The sequence below is a fragment of the Tamandua tetradactyla genome, chromosome 5 (genome assembly GCF_023851605.1).
Source record: "Tamandua tetradactyla isolate mTamTet1 chromosome 5, mTamTet1.pri, whole genome shotgun sequence".
Taxonomy (NCBI): domain Eukaryota; kingdom Metazoa; phylum Chordata; class Mammalia; order Pilosa; family Myrmecophagidae; genus Tamandua; species Tamandua tetradactyla.
In genome coordinates this window covers 13,962,016-13,975,860 of record NC_135331.1, presented here as the reverse complement: position 1 = coordinate 13,975,860, position 13,845 = coordinate 13,962,016, and the positions used below count along the sequence as shown (strand labels likewise).

The following is a 13,845-nucleotide window of genomic DNA, read 5'->3' as shown; positions in this document are numbered from 1 at the left end:
GCCAAGATGCCACACTGGATTCAGGCCAACCTTACCTTTGAAGATGAGGAACACAGTCCTAGGAAGCTCATCGAACCAGTGCTCTCGGTTCCTCTTTGCCTGGCAGAGAAACAGAGCCACGGGAGAGAGGGTATTGGCCCAGGGGCCAGGGACCACAGTGCGGCCACGGCGCCCAGGACGCCAGCATTCCTCCCCTGCTCACCCAGCTCACTTGGGGGGACAATGGAAACACTCAGGGATCTAGATAATGACAGAGACAGCTAGCGATTACTGAGCATTTACAATGTGCTGGAAACTGCCATGCATGTGTACGATAAATACCTCTGTAGGCAGGCATTTTCATTTTCACATTTTACAGGTGACACAAGCTTTGGGAAGGTTTGACAACTTGCCTAATATCACATGGTGACTAATGGGGTCAGACTGGTATTTGGTGCTCTCAATTACAATACCACACTGCAAATATGGGGGGGGGGGGTGCTGGTTTGAAAGAATACATGTACCCTAGAAAAGCCATGTTTTAATCCTAATCCTATTTTGTAAAGCGAGCTGCTTCTTCTAATCCCTATTCAGTACTGTATGTTGGAAACTCTAATTAGATTGTCTCCATGGAGATGTGACTCAATCAAGAGTGGGTATTAAATTTGATTAGAGCTGTGACTCCACCCATTTGGGTGAGTTTTGATTAGTTTACTGGAATCCTATAAAAGAGGAAACATTTTGAAGAAAGTAAGAGATTCTGAGAGAGCAGAGAATGACATAGCCACGCGAGAAGCAGAGAATCAACCAGTCCGTGAACATTGGAAATGAAGACGGAAAATGCCTCCCAGGGGAGTTTCATGAAACAGGAAGCCAGACGAGAAAGTTAGCGGATGACACTGCATTTGCCACATGTCTTTCCAGATGAGAGAGAAACCCTGACTGTGTTTGCCTTGTGCCTTCTCACTTGAGAGAAACCCTGAACTTCATCAGCTTTCTTGAACCAAGGTATCTTTCCCTGGATGGCTTAGATTGGACATGTCTATAGACTTGCTTTAATTGGGATATTTTCTCAGCCTTAGAACTGTAAACTAGCAACTTATTAAATTCCCCTTTTTAAAAGTCATTCCGTTTCTGGTGTATTGCATTCCAGCAGCTAGCAAACTAGAACAGGACGGTAGTGAGGGGGCTCTTGCTACCCCTGAAGTGCACACTATCAAGCTGAGAGCTGAGCTGCTTTCACGGGGAAGGAGCTAGATCTCAGGTACCTCTCGTCCTTATCACCCACTTTACAGCCCATCTGCCCACACCCTCTCTGATCTCACAAGAGCACCCACCTTCCACTTCAAAGTGGCAACTTCATAGATGTCATAAAAGTCCGTTAGGCTGTCACAACAAAATGAAAAGGCAGCAAAATCAGAACATGTTCTCACTAAGTGGTGGTCCTCTCACGCCCCTGCCTGTGGATGGGGTGGCGGGTACTTGTGAGACCCAGCTCATCAGGGTATCAGGAGGGGCTGGCCACAGGCATCTTGATCTCCTCATTCTTCAAGGTACTATGACTGCTTAGTCTGCGTCTACACTGACTGGTGAGAACGTCAGTCTTCCCTGGAGAGGTAGTCCCCACAACACTATAATTCTCAGAAGGGCAGAAACCTCACCTCTCTTAGCAGAGGATGTAATGGAATAGCGGGGACTGGGAGTGCAGCCCAGACACAGCTCTCGCCCTCCCACCTCGACAGCGCCTCAACAGCAGGCGTGCCACTTCATCCATTGATGAGTTTGGACCAATAATTGTGCACAAGACTGAAGGAACCCCTGGAGATCTCAGGGCAGTTTTTGAGGTTGTGCCTGAAGTGTGTCTGTGCCCACCACTCCCTGTCTGTGTGGCTCACGTGGGCCTCCCCACGCCTCACCCGTGGCTCCAGGGTGAGCAGCTGGGCCAGTGAGTCAGCAGATCCCCACTGCCAGGCCCTCTGTCCCTCCCCACAGCTTATGCTAGAGCCTCTGCAGGGCTCTCTTCCTGCTGGGGCTGCTCCGGGGGCGGGAGGGGGGCCTGGAGCAGCTGGGGACCGTCCCACTGTCGGGTGGGAAGAGGCTGCCCAGGAACGAAGCCAGCAGAGAAGAGAACAGGGCCAGGGAGACAGAGATCCTGGCACTGAGGGCCTGGATCCAGCTTTAGCCTGGACTTTTCCATTTCATGAGCCAATACTCTTCACGTCAAGGTCAGTTTGAAATGAAGTTTGGATTAGAATTTTATCACTTGTAAAAAGAACCATAGTGAATACAGTCCACATGTGTAAAAATCTCTGTGAAGAAAACAATCCCTAACAAGCCTCTCTGCACGCCGCAGGGCCCTCTGGTGAGTGGCCAGGCCCCCTGCCTGGCACCCGCTCTTACCTGAGCAGAAGCGTGCTGCTCTGATTCAGAGCCCTGAAAGTCAGGTAGCGTTCGGGGGCGCTCATCCGGGGCCTGTAAAACCGCATCAGGCCCTCGAACTGCCTGTAGGTGATGCCGGCAGGCCTCTGGGGAAAGAGGAACGCTGCAACGTGGAACTCAGGAAGACACAGACCCCAGACCGCCCCCTCCCCTCAGGGCTGCCCCCTTCCCTCCAGATGCCAGGTGCCCTGTTCTTGTTCTCCTGAGAACAGGACTCCTAGTTTCCAAAGCCATTGGCCCTGGCATGCTCAGAGGCTGCTCTGGGAAAGGGAGGGAGACTGAGGATCGAGGATCGACCCGGTTCCCGGCCCCACCCCCGCCCCTACCTGCTGGCTGCCGAGTAGGCGGTAGGCATGCTGGATGGCGGTTCGCTTGTGCAGCAGCAAAGACTTGAATTTGCGTTTCTCGATGTCATTGAAGGTATCGAACACCACAGCCAGGAGCTGGCAGGGAAAAGGAGAGAGACCTAGCTCCTGTGCAAGCTGGGCCTCAGGTGGCTGGGCAGTTTGTCCCCAGCCCCAGCACAGGGCTCTTCCAACTCCCCAGAGGACAGGGTCGAGGAGACCCTTTCACCAGCACTATGAGACATAGGAAGTGTCTCTCCAAATCTCAAGAGAGGAAAGCCATTTGTGGCGTCTTGTAAATGATCTTTCTTCAGATGCATGAAGACAGATGCCATTAAAATTCTCCCTAGCCTCCCGTTCTCAGCACCCTACAGTGTCCCCATTTGGGCAGTTTGCTGGGGGGAGAAGTGATGAAAAGAACACACCTGGACTCTGATCCCAATCAGTTCCCGCTGGGGGCCAGGGGGAGGCTACGTCTACCCTGGGCCCTCTGCCTGGCCAACCTCACAGCAGGAAGGAACAGCTCTGTGCAGGAGGCCCCCTCCCCAACCCCATGGGGCCTGTCCTGGTGAGTCACGGCTACACAGCTGGTGCAAGATACGAGGGGGACAAAGAGGTCTGGACTCAAAGGCCTAAGCTGCTGGAATTGCCTGATGCCCGGGTCGGGCAGGCTGGCTGGTTGGAGACGCAGCCTGCGTCCTCAGAGACGAATGGCAGGGGTGGGATGTCATTCCTTTTTGGGAACACTTATCTTTCAAATATTTTGCAGGGAACTCTCTTATTCTTTCTACTCCTTCAAATGGATCTTCCATTGTTTTCAAAGGTCAGCAAACCTTTTCTTGTGAAGGGCCAGAAAGAAAAAATCCTGGGTCTTGAGGGCCAAATAGTATCTGCTGCAACGATCAACCCTGCTGTAGCACCGAATCGGTCGCAGACAACATGTAGTGAATGCGGGTGGCTGCTTTCCTATAAAACTTGATTTATGAAAGAAAGGCAGCAGGCTGGATCTGGCCAGTTCACTGAACTCCGGCCCTAGATTTTCCCAGCTCTAAATATACTACAAATTAAAACAAATCAATAAGACATAACGTACTTTGATGACTGCAAACTAACGACATTATATAAGAACTGTAACATGTACAGAGAGGTATCCATCATACTTCCCTTGGGTTTTGAGGAATTAAGGCTTCAAATCTTTTGGTGATTTCACAAGTCTATACCAGAGAAAGTTTTCCATTTCTGCTACTGGGCCTAACTCTGGAGAAAGGCATGAGGATGATCTTCAGAAGTATAAAAATAAATGCAAATAAATGCAAGCCAGTTTTTGTTACCAATCATGCTGGCATTGACATGTGGTCTCCGTGCCAGCCTAGGAAGTGACCAAGAGCAGGGAGCACTCCTGGCGGCCACCCAAAGTTCTCAGAGCACACAGCTCTCAGTTCTCCTCAGTTTCCCAATGGGCCTTGATGAATGGGCTGGAAATACACGAGATGTTCTTGGCACATGCATGCAGCAGAGCGAAGTGGTTGAGAGCAGGGCTCTGGAGTCAGGCTGTCCTGGTCCTGTCACTTCCAAGCTGTGCAGCCTGAAGCAAATCACTCTGCCAGTCTGACCCTCAGTTTCCTCACCTACAAACTGAGAATCCACAGGACCTCCAGGGCTGTCAGGTTAAATCACTTCATCCGCATGTATAAAGTACCCTGAAGGGTGCCTGGCTAAGGTTTAATGAATGCAGCTTTTACAGTTCTTATAAAATATGTATACTGTAAGAATGAAAAGGTCCCATGGCAGAGCCTTGGCTTAAAATACAGCATTGTGAGCAGCGCAGTGGCGGCCGCACTAACCCGGTAAGGCTTACATTGCTGGAAACCAGCTGAACCCCTCAAGTCCTCCCAGGGCGTTCCTCCCAGTCCCACACTCCACTACAAGTCTCCCACTTCCTCCTCCAGCATTGTTGCCTCAGGGCCCACGGCAATCCCATTCCCCACAGAGCCCGGGGCTGGGTGGGCTGGGGCAGGCTGCTCCCAGAGCCCGAAGCACAGCCACTCACCAGGTTCATGATGAAGTACAGCTCGATGGAGAGGTACACAATGAAGAAGATGCACGACCAGGCGCTCCGGGAATACGAGGGCATCATCACATCTGGGAAGCTGTAGTTGCAACGGGTTACCCACAGGGCCCTGAGCCTGCCTGTGCTCACCTGCACAGGTAGGGCTGGCTGAGGACCTCTCTCTTTCCTGCCTCCCCAGCCTCCATCTCCCCTTCCACCACTCTCGGTTTGTGGGCCATACCCGATGTGTGTCTCAGCAAAGACAGGCAAGAACCTGTTTTGCTGAGAGGTGGATACACTTTGCTGAAAGGAGAACAAGGCCCTGGGACATCTGCAGAAGGTAAAGCCACGTCTAACTTACTTGGCCGTGGTCAGAAGTACAAACAGACTGACGATGCTGTTCTCCAGGGTGCTGAAGTACTGTGAGGGAAAAGGAGTAGAGGAACGGGCTGAGGCCGGCCCCACAGCACACACCAGCCCAGAGCAGGAGGGGCCGGCCATCCTGAAGGCCAGCCTTCTTCCCAAGGCATTCCCGGGGACGGTAGAGGAACGAGCAGACACAGGAGTGAGAAGCCTCTGCTTTCCCGAACTCCAATGTTCCTAGCAGTAGACAACTGATTTTAGGACTTTTCCCCTAGAGAATCACGTCTGCGTGACTAGCTCTCTTCCACCGTTCTTTCTCTGAAACTTTCCAAACCAGATCCTGGAACCATCCCTCTCAAGGGTAAGTGAGGGGATTCCCTTAGTTCTCAAGGAAGGAAAGTGCTGAAGTCTGAGGGTGAGGAGCCTGCAAGTGCCAAAGCTGAGATGTGAAGCCAGGTAGGACAGCCTTCCTGATATAGCTGCAGGGTTATCCCACCCACCGGGTCCGAGGGGAAAAGTCTCACTCATGAAAGGAAAAGACAGGCCAGCATGTTGATTACTTACGGGGTCTGAAGGATTAGTAGAGAATAAGTAGAAACCTGGAAGGTGGTAGAAAAACAAAAACAAAAAAAAGGTCAGAGCCAAAAAAAAAAAGGGTTAGAGCACAGAGACCCAAATGGATGATAACAGCAGCACTATTCACAAGAGCCAAAAGGCGGAAACAACCCAAATATCCAACAATGGATGAATGAGTAAACAAAATGTGGTATGACCATGCAATGAAAGGAAGCCACAAAGAGCAATAAAGTTCGGATTCACGGTACAACATGGATAAATCTAGAGAACGTTATGCTAAAGGAAGAAGCCAGGCACAAAAGGACAAAGAATACATGATTCCATTTGACGAAATATTTAGAATAAGCAAATTCATAGAGACAGAAAGTAGATCAGGGGTTATCAGGGCTGGGGGGAGAAGGGAATGGGAAGTTTATGCTTAATGGGTACAGAGCTTCTGTTGGGGCGATCAGAAAGTTTTGGTAATGGATGGTGGGGATGACAGCACAATACCATGAATGCAATTAATGCCACTGAACTGCACACTTAAGACGGAAATGGCAAATTTATGTTACATATATGTTAGCACTTTTTTTTTATGGTTGGAAGAGCAGTCACAAACCCAGAGGTGGAAAGGACGGAACACATAAAGGTACATGAGTACAGTGGGTCAAGGGAGAGCAACAGGGAGTGGTGGGGCTGCAGCACCCGGAGAGCAGGCATCTGCCTAGAGCAGCACGCAGGAGACTCACCGAGGGTGGCGAAAATGATCATGAAGAAGAGCAGCAGGAAGAGGATGTCCATGAAGGGTGGCAGGGACTGGAAGATCTGCCGCAGGTTGCTAGGGAGAGAGATGGGGCCAGGTGGGGGGAGAAGTCAGCCTTGGGGTGGGCGGGGTCCAAGGGCACTGTCTGGGACTTCTCAGTGGAGTCCTCTCCAGTCGAGTTGGGGTATAGTACCCTGCCTCAGAATTCTGAACCCCATCACCCTGTGGCTTGTGGCATCATGCTCAGATTTCCCTCCAGTGGTTTGAGAGACACACCACCAAGTTGGTGGGGTACCAAGAAAGGGTAGGGGTTGGCAGCACAAACAGCCATCTCCTCCTTGTCACAAAGCCCAAACAGGAGAGTGCACTACTAGAGAGGGAAGGAGCAGCAGGTGGCCACAAGGTCAGCTTCCACCAGCAGGGCGGGGCTGTGTGAAGGCACTGCAGAGCCACCTCATCCTGGGACATCTGTGTCCAGCTCTGTGGATGGACACAAAATATAAACTACCAGCTCGCTTCCACCAATGGTACCCCAGAGAGAGATATCCCAGACAGTCTTCAAAACTAACTTTAGGGCGGGCCATGGTGGCTCAGCAGGCAGAGATCTCGCCTGCCATACAGGAAACCTGGGTTCGATTCCCAGTGCCTGCCCATGCAAGATAAAAATAATAATAATAACTTAAACTCTGGGCTGATGGTGTGCTTTGATTCAGTCCTACAGCTTCGCTGCAGGACCCAAGCAGGTCCACTTGAGTCACATGGACATGCTGAGGTCTCTGCTTTAGTTGCTGCTGCTGCATTTTGGCAGATAATGTTCTCAGAGAGGAGCCAGCTCCAGAAGGCGGAGGTGAGGGGGGAAAGAGCCCAAGACCCAAAGACAGAACGCCTAAACTTCAGTGGGGATAACACCAGCTGCCTCTCTGTGAATCAAACGGCAGAGAGTAGGCAAATGAGCTTTAGACACTGCCCAGTGCCGTGCTGGCCTCATGGATAAAGGGCTCACAGGGCCCTGCTCACTGGCCGGGAGGGTCGGATCACACACACTGCCTGCAGAGCAGCTGCTCCGGGCCTTACCGCCGCACACCACCGCAGTACCGGCAGTCCACCAGGAAGATGCAGCGCAGCGCTCGGGTCACCCGCACGTGGGACGTCTGCCGTACCAACACCACAATGGCTTCGATGAACTGGACCAGCAGCACAGAGGTCTGAGGGCAGGCACAGAGCACCATCAGCCTCTCCAGTCAATCCCTCCTCCTCAATACCCTGAACACCGGCTGGAGAGGGAAGGCCCACTCTGGTCTCCAGAAGTCCTGCCCCTGCCCTCAGCTCTCTCTCACAGCTCCCACCAACACCAAGCAGCCCCAGGAGAAACCCCCTTAGTCCCTGGCACAGGTGTATAGCCCAGGAAAAGGAAGCCAAGGGGAAGACTCCTACCAGTTTAGACTGTGGGAACAGTCAGAAGGTAAACTACTGAAGCAAAACTACCTCTCTAGTCTTCTACTTCTACCAATGCTGCCCCTTCCGCTCACCCTTGTTCCATGAAGCCACTCTCCCTAGAGTCTGCAGCTCATCTTCATTTCTGATTACTCAGGTACATTCTCTTGGACAAGTGTGTGTGCTTTCTATGGCACCAAGTGGCACGAGGACACATTGCTACTGACATCACTCTCTGTTGCGCAGAGAGTAGGTGACCAGTGTTGGTTTCTGAGCAAGGTGGGCCCCAAATCAGACCAACTTGGGCCCCCATTCAGATCCCATCCTCTCTGCCTGGAAGAGTGTCAAATAGGGACAGCAACACATCTCCTCCCGAGGCTGCTGTGAGAATCACCACAGTGCCCGGCACGCACGAGGTTCTGAATCACGTCAGCTACTGTGAGCACTGCCACAGTCCCCAGAGCACCTGGCAAGGCTGGAAGCAGCGTGAGGACAGGAACCTGTTTCTGCACTGCCGAGCACAGGGGGGATGATGAACTGCAGCGAAACCGGGCTTGAAGGTGGCAGGGGAGAAAATGCTGTAGGAGGTGGACAGACGGGTGGACACGTCACCTTGACCATGGTTCTTTTGTGGCGGATGAAGGTGTGGAGACCCAGCCACCGCAACTTCATGCCGAGCTCAAATACCACCACCATCAGGGCAAACAGCTCCAGGGTAGCGTGGACCTGCAACCCGGGGCGGGTGGAAGAGGAGCTGTCATTGCCAACTGCAGTTCATGGCCCACCTCCCTTGCTCCCCCACCCTCTCATGGGATCCGGAAGAGTGCCATAGGCCCGCCAACCCCACCACATACACACCAGAATTACAAAAGCCTGGCCCTGGATGCCCAGAGCAACAGCTTGGCAATGGAGTTTTCCCCAGAATTTTGAAACACAAACTTCATATCCATGAAACTGATGGTCCATACACAGAAGAATTAAGAAGGAGCCTAAAGTTTAAAAAGTTAAATTAAAAAAACAAAAAACAGAAGATACAAATTTCTATCTAGACTTGTTCCAGGAAGGATTTAAAATAACTTACAAACCACCCATAAGATATTCGAAGGAAGCGCGTGTTAGTGATCTAAACTTGTTTAAAAACAAAAATGAAGAACAAACACTCCAGAATTTATTCAAAAATTCAAGAGCCCAAGAAAACAAGGCTGTCAAGCAGACAGTGGCCCCTTCTTGCTCATCTGGACAAAAGGACAAGAACAACAGTGTCTGACCCCCAAACCAGCCTCTTTCTACCTGAGGGTCCTCCTTAGCTGTCTCACTGGCTCTAGACAAACAGGGTGGGCGACGAGAGGGGCCACGAAGGCACGTCCAAGTCAATGACCCTGCCCTGAGCAAGACGGTGGAAGCTTCAGGGCTCTGAACCCCACAAAAGCTTTGAACAACCCGCAAGAACAGGCAGAAACATTTTTCTCCAAGCTCCAGAAGACACTGAAAGAACTGCAGTGACAGGGTTAAGTGCAGGAAATAGAAAAGGCCACTTGAAAATGGCAGGACCTCCTGGCACCTCAGACACTGCCCTCCGCCACCACCATCCCCAGCTTGGCACAAAGCCGGCCCACACTCCCAGGGCAGATCCCCGTGGGAGGAGTGTAACCGTCATGAACATTCAGGGAGCACGGATGCCTGGCACAGGCTTTCCGGGGGTGGCCTGTGGGCTCGCTATTCCAGAAACTGCCCTGGCGTAGAAGGCAGTTGGCAGAGCGCCCCTAAGGCATGCTGCGGGAAAGCAGTCAGATAGGGCTGCCTGGGGCAAAGAGCGGCAGGCTACTGAACATCCAGTGCAGTGCCTGGGGCCATGCAGAGGCTGTGGCCTAGGAAAGAAGGGGCATTTGTATCCACATAAATGAGGGAATTCTAAGGGCCACACATGCATGACCGAGACAAAAGGTATGTGAAGAAAGGATCATGGAGGCTCCTGCACGTGGGCCTGGAGCTATCTACCTAAACTCATTATATTATAAACCCTGAAGGACAGCACTTGCACAAGTCCATCTGTAAGACTGGGAAGGTATTTTCCTCCTTTTATCATTGTTATTTTTTATTGTTGTTAGCTCCTAGCATCCAAGGAAAGCCTGGTTATTAACTAGGTTGGATACAAGTCTATTGAGCAGAGATGTCTCAGAGTCTAAATTCCAGCTTCGGTGCTTTAAAATATCAAAATTTCCAGGATTCAACAAAAGATTACAAAACATACAAAGAAAGAGGAAGTGATGGCCCAAGCAAAGCAGATCAAAGTATTAGAGACCACTCATGAGGAAGACCATATTGGCATGTACCAAAGTCTTTAAAAACGGTCCTAAGCATGCTCAAAGAGCTGAAGGAAAACACAGGCCAAGAACTAAAGGAAGTCAGGAAAACGACAGGTGATCACAAAGAGAGTACCAATAAATAGTTGGAAGTCATGAAAAGCAACAGAACTAAAGACCATAGTAGCAGAAATCAAAATCTCCTTGGAGATTTTCAGCAGCAGATTGGAGCTGGCAAAGGAAAAAGATCAGTAAACTTGAAGAAAAGACAAATGAAATCATCCCATCTGAGGAGTGAAAGACGGAAAAAAGAAGACAAGTAAAGGCTTGCCTGCTTTAAACACCCACAAGAGGGAGGTCTGTCTCCCGGGAAATAAAGGGGGGCATTCACATTCCTGTAAGCAGGGACACTCCCAAACAACTAACAAGCACAAGCCCAGGACAAGAGGCCAGAGAAGACAAGGGGACCTTGCACTCTGCATTCACCCTGGGCAGACCTTCCTGAAAGGAGGAATCAGGAAAATCTTCCTAATCACCAACTAGTTACAAAAAAAACAAACAGACATCTCAGGGAATAAATCCCAGGGTTAATATTTTTTAATATTAAAATGTACAGTATGCAACAGAAGAGTACAAGACAAACAAAGAAAAGGAAATGATGGCCCTTCTAAAGATAGAGGCTAAAAACCCAGGAAACACCAACAAAGGAGACCAGAATGTGGACACACCAAACAAAGGCTTCAAAGAAAGACCTTAATGCTGAAAGAGATGAGGGAAAATACAGAGAAGGAACTAAAGGCTATCAGGAAAACAATGAATGAAAGAGATAACATTTTTCAAAAGGAGCCAAACAGAGGGATAGGATTCAAGATGGCTGATTATGGAGAGGCTGGGCTCACTTCTCTCCCAGAAGAGCAAACAGGGTCAGGCAGAAACTGTCTGCAACAACAGACCTGGGGCACTAGAGATCGAGGGAAGTGCCCTGCAATGCTCAGGAAAGGGTGGGAGGAAGAGAAGGAGAAGCTGCAGTGAGAGATTCTGAGTAAGCCCTCTCAGCCCGGGCTCCTGGCACTCATCCCCGCCTGTCGGGGCAGAAAGCATCCCGTTCTCCAGTCTCTGGTGGGTGGCAGCTCCAGACTCAAAGGGCAGCAGAGGTCTACTCTGACAAGAACAGGGCTGGACATAATCTACCACTGTGTCAGTTTTAGCTGGCAAATTTGGACTTTTGGGACCACTGGAGGTTTCAATCCACCTCACCCAGACTATGCCATTGTCTGATGCTAACAGCTAAAAATACCCTGCCTTCCTGAAGGGCTGAAGGGAACAGGTTGCCAAAGAATGCTATCTGCTGGCAGGTGAAGAAAGTGCACCTTGGAAAAACATCTACGGCTCTTGGGCGAGGAGGGTGATATGTTGGGCAGGCCAAAAGTACGCCCTGGGGGAGAAGAATTACAGGTGGTTAGGCATTGTTACCTGACTTCTCCCTGGGTCCTGTGGAGTGGGGCTGCACCCACTTTGTGGGTCCCCGGCCCAGCCCTGGCTGGGTAATACTGGCAGACCGGGTGTCAAAGAAACACGCTAACTCAATTCCAATCAACAACAACAAAAGCTTTGACCAGAGAGAGAACCCCACCTTCAAAGTAAACTCACTAAGATAATCTGATGTCCAGGCATCAGCAAAAAATAATAAGCCATGTTAGGAAACAGGTATGGCCCAAAGGGGTGAATCTAAGAGTTGGAAGAGATAGACAAGCCAGAACAACAAATCAAAGATGTTCAAAGACATCACCTAAACAAATTTAAAGAGATTAAGAAGACACTGGGGGCGGGCCACGGTGGCTCAGCAGGCAAGGACGCTTGCCTGCCATGCCAGAGGACCCGGGTTCAATTCCTGGTGCCTGCCCGTGGAAAAAAATAAAAAAAAGAAGACGACGACACTGGGTAAACTAAAAAAGAATTTGAAAGCATGCAAAGAAAAATAACAGATCTTATGGGAATGAAAGACACAACAGATGAAATTAAAAATACACTAGAAAATGGTGGACCAGAGTGGAGTGAGTTCACTCCTGCTCCATGAGACAAGTTAGAAGACGGAGAGAGAACATCCAGAATTGCAGGTCCAGAGGCAGATCCACCGGCCGGCTGCCCCTGGCAGAGCAGCCCCCCTGCTGAACACACCAACCTGGGGACCTCTGGCCTAGAGGGGCAGGGCTGAGGGAGGAGGAGACTCGAGCATGCCATCTGCTGGCCTAGATGTGGCTAGGAGTTCAGGTTGGGTCTCATGCATGGTAGTCAGCCATTCTGCCACAGGAATACCTATGCACCCTGGCCTACCTTATAACAGACACTTAATGTTGAACAGTATCCCCTACACAAGATCTAGACCTTGATTGTTCAGAGTCTAACCGACAAAGCGTAAAAGAAAGAAGACATTCAGCAAAAACAAAGTAAATACAAAAAACTTGAGAATAGTAAAGGAAACCAGCCTACATAATAACCATATCAAAATATAAACAAATGCCCAGAACACAGCAGAAAATCACAAAGCACACAAAGATCCAAGCAGAACTGGCCCAGCCAAATGACCAAATCAAAATTCTAGGGGGGCACAGAATATGGAACCACTCAAGTATATTTATAAAGACATAAAGAATATCAGGAAGACATTAGAAGAGCATACAGAACAATTCAGGAGGTTAAATGGAAAAATGTCAGATCTCACAAAATCAAAGATACAGTAGTCCAAATAAAAAATATACTGGAGACATACGATAGCAGGTTTGAAGAAGCAGAAGGAAGAATAAGTAAGTTAGAAGACAGAACAATAGAAGTAGAGTGCACAAAAGAACAAATGGCAAGAAGGGTGGAAAAAATGCAACTGGATCTTAGGGAAATGATGGACAATAAGAGGTGCAAAAAATATAACAATTACTGGATCCCAGAAGGAGAAGAGAAGAGCAAAGGGTGGGGAAAGTTAGTTGAAGATATAATTGGAGAAAACTTTCCAACCCTTACAAAAGACACAAAAATGCACATCAAAGAGCAAACTCCAAATAGAATAAATGTGAACAAGCCCACTTCAAGACACATACTAATCAGACTGTCAGGTGTTGAAGAGAAACAGAAAGACTTGAAAGCAGTATGAGAAAAGCAATCTTCTACATACGAGGGAAAGCACGTAAGACTGACTTCAGACTACTCAACAGGCACCATGGAAGCAAGAAGGTATGATATTTTTAAGATGCTGAATGAGAAAGCCTTTCAACCAAGAATTCTTTATCCAAGTCAACCTTCAAACCTGAGGGAGAGATTAAAATCTTCAAAGATAAAAAAAGATTGAGCAAATTAGTCAATAAGAGACCAGACTACAAGAAATACTAAAGGGAGCTCTATCAGATGACAAAAGGACAGGAGAGCAAGGTCTGGAGGAGGGCACAGAATTGAAGAATATGAGTAAAGGTAATTTAAAGGAAAAGACAGGGAGAAGGAAAACAACATACAGATCTGACAAATATAAACTAAAGGACAAGATGTTAGAATCAAGAACTGTTCTTACAGCAATTATTTTGAATGTTAATGGACTAAACTCACCAATTAAAAGATACAGACCGA

At 49.3% G+C, this 13,845-nt stretch overlaps 1 protein-coding gene across 3 annotated transcripts in view; it reads right to left on the bottom strand.

The window, feature by feature from the left end:
* TPCN1 (two pore segment channel 1) overlaps positions 1 to 13,845 on the bottom strand; it is a 118,074-nt gene that overhangs the window by 28,950 nt on the left and 75,279 nt on the right. For all 3 annotated transcript variants that reach the window (XM_077159913.1, XM_077159912.1, XM_077159911.1), the window contains exons 5-14: positions 8,543 to 8,656; positions 7,571 to 7,701; positions 6,483 to 6,571; positions 5,740 to 5,774; positions 5,174 to 5,232; positions 4,813 to 4,912; positions 2,745 to 2,861; positions 2,380 to 2,504; positions 1,317 to 1,365; positions 36 to 99 (exon numbers count right to left, since the gene is read on the bottom strand). In XM_077159913.1, the coding sequence (XP_077016028.1) occupies positions 36 to 99; positions 1,317 to 1,365; positions 2,380 to 2,504; positions 2,745 to 2,861; positions 4,813 to 4,912; positions 5,174 to 5,232; positions 5,740 to 5,774; positions 6,483 to 6,571; positions 7,571 to 7,701; positions 8,543 to 8,656 (883 nt within the window). The remainder of the gene's footprint in view (positions 1 to 35; positions 100 to 1,316; positions 1,366 to 2,379; positions 2,505 to 2,744; positions 2,862 to 4,812; positions 4,913 to 5,173; positions 5,233 to 5,739; positions 5,775 to 6,482; positions 6,572 to 7,570; positions 7,702 to 8,542; positions 8,657 to 13,845) is intronic.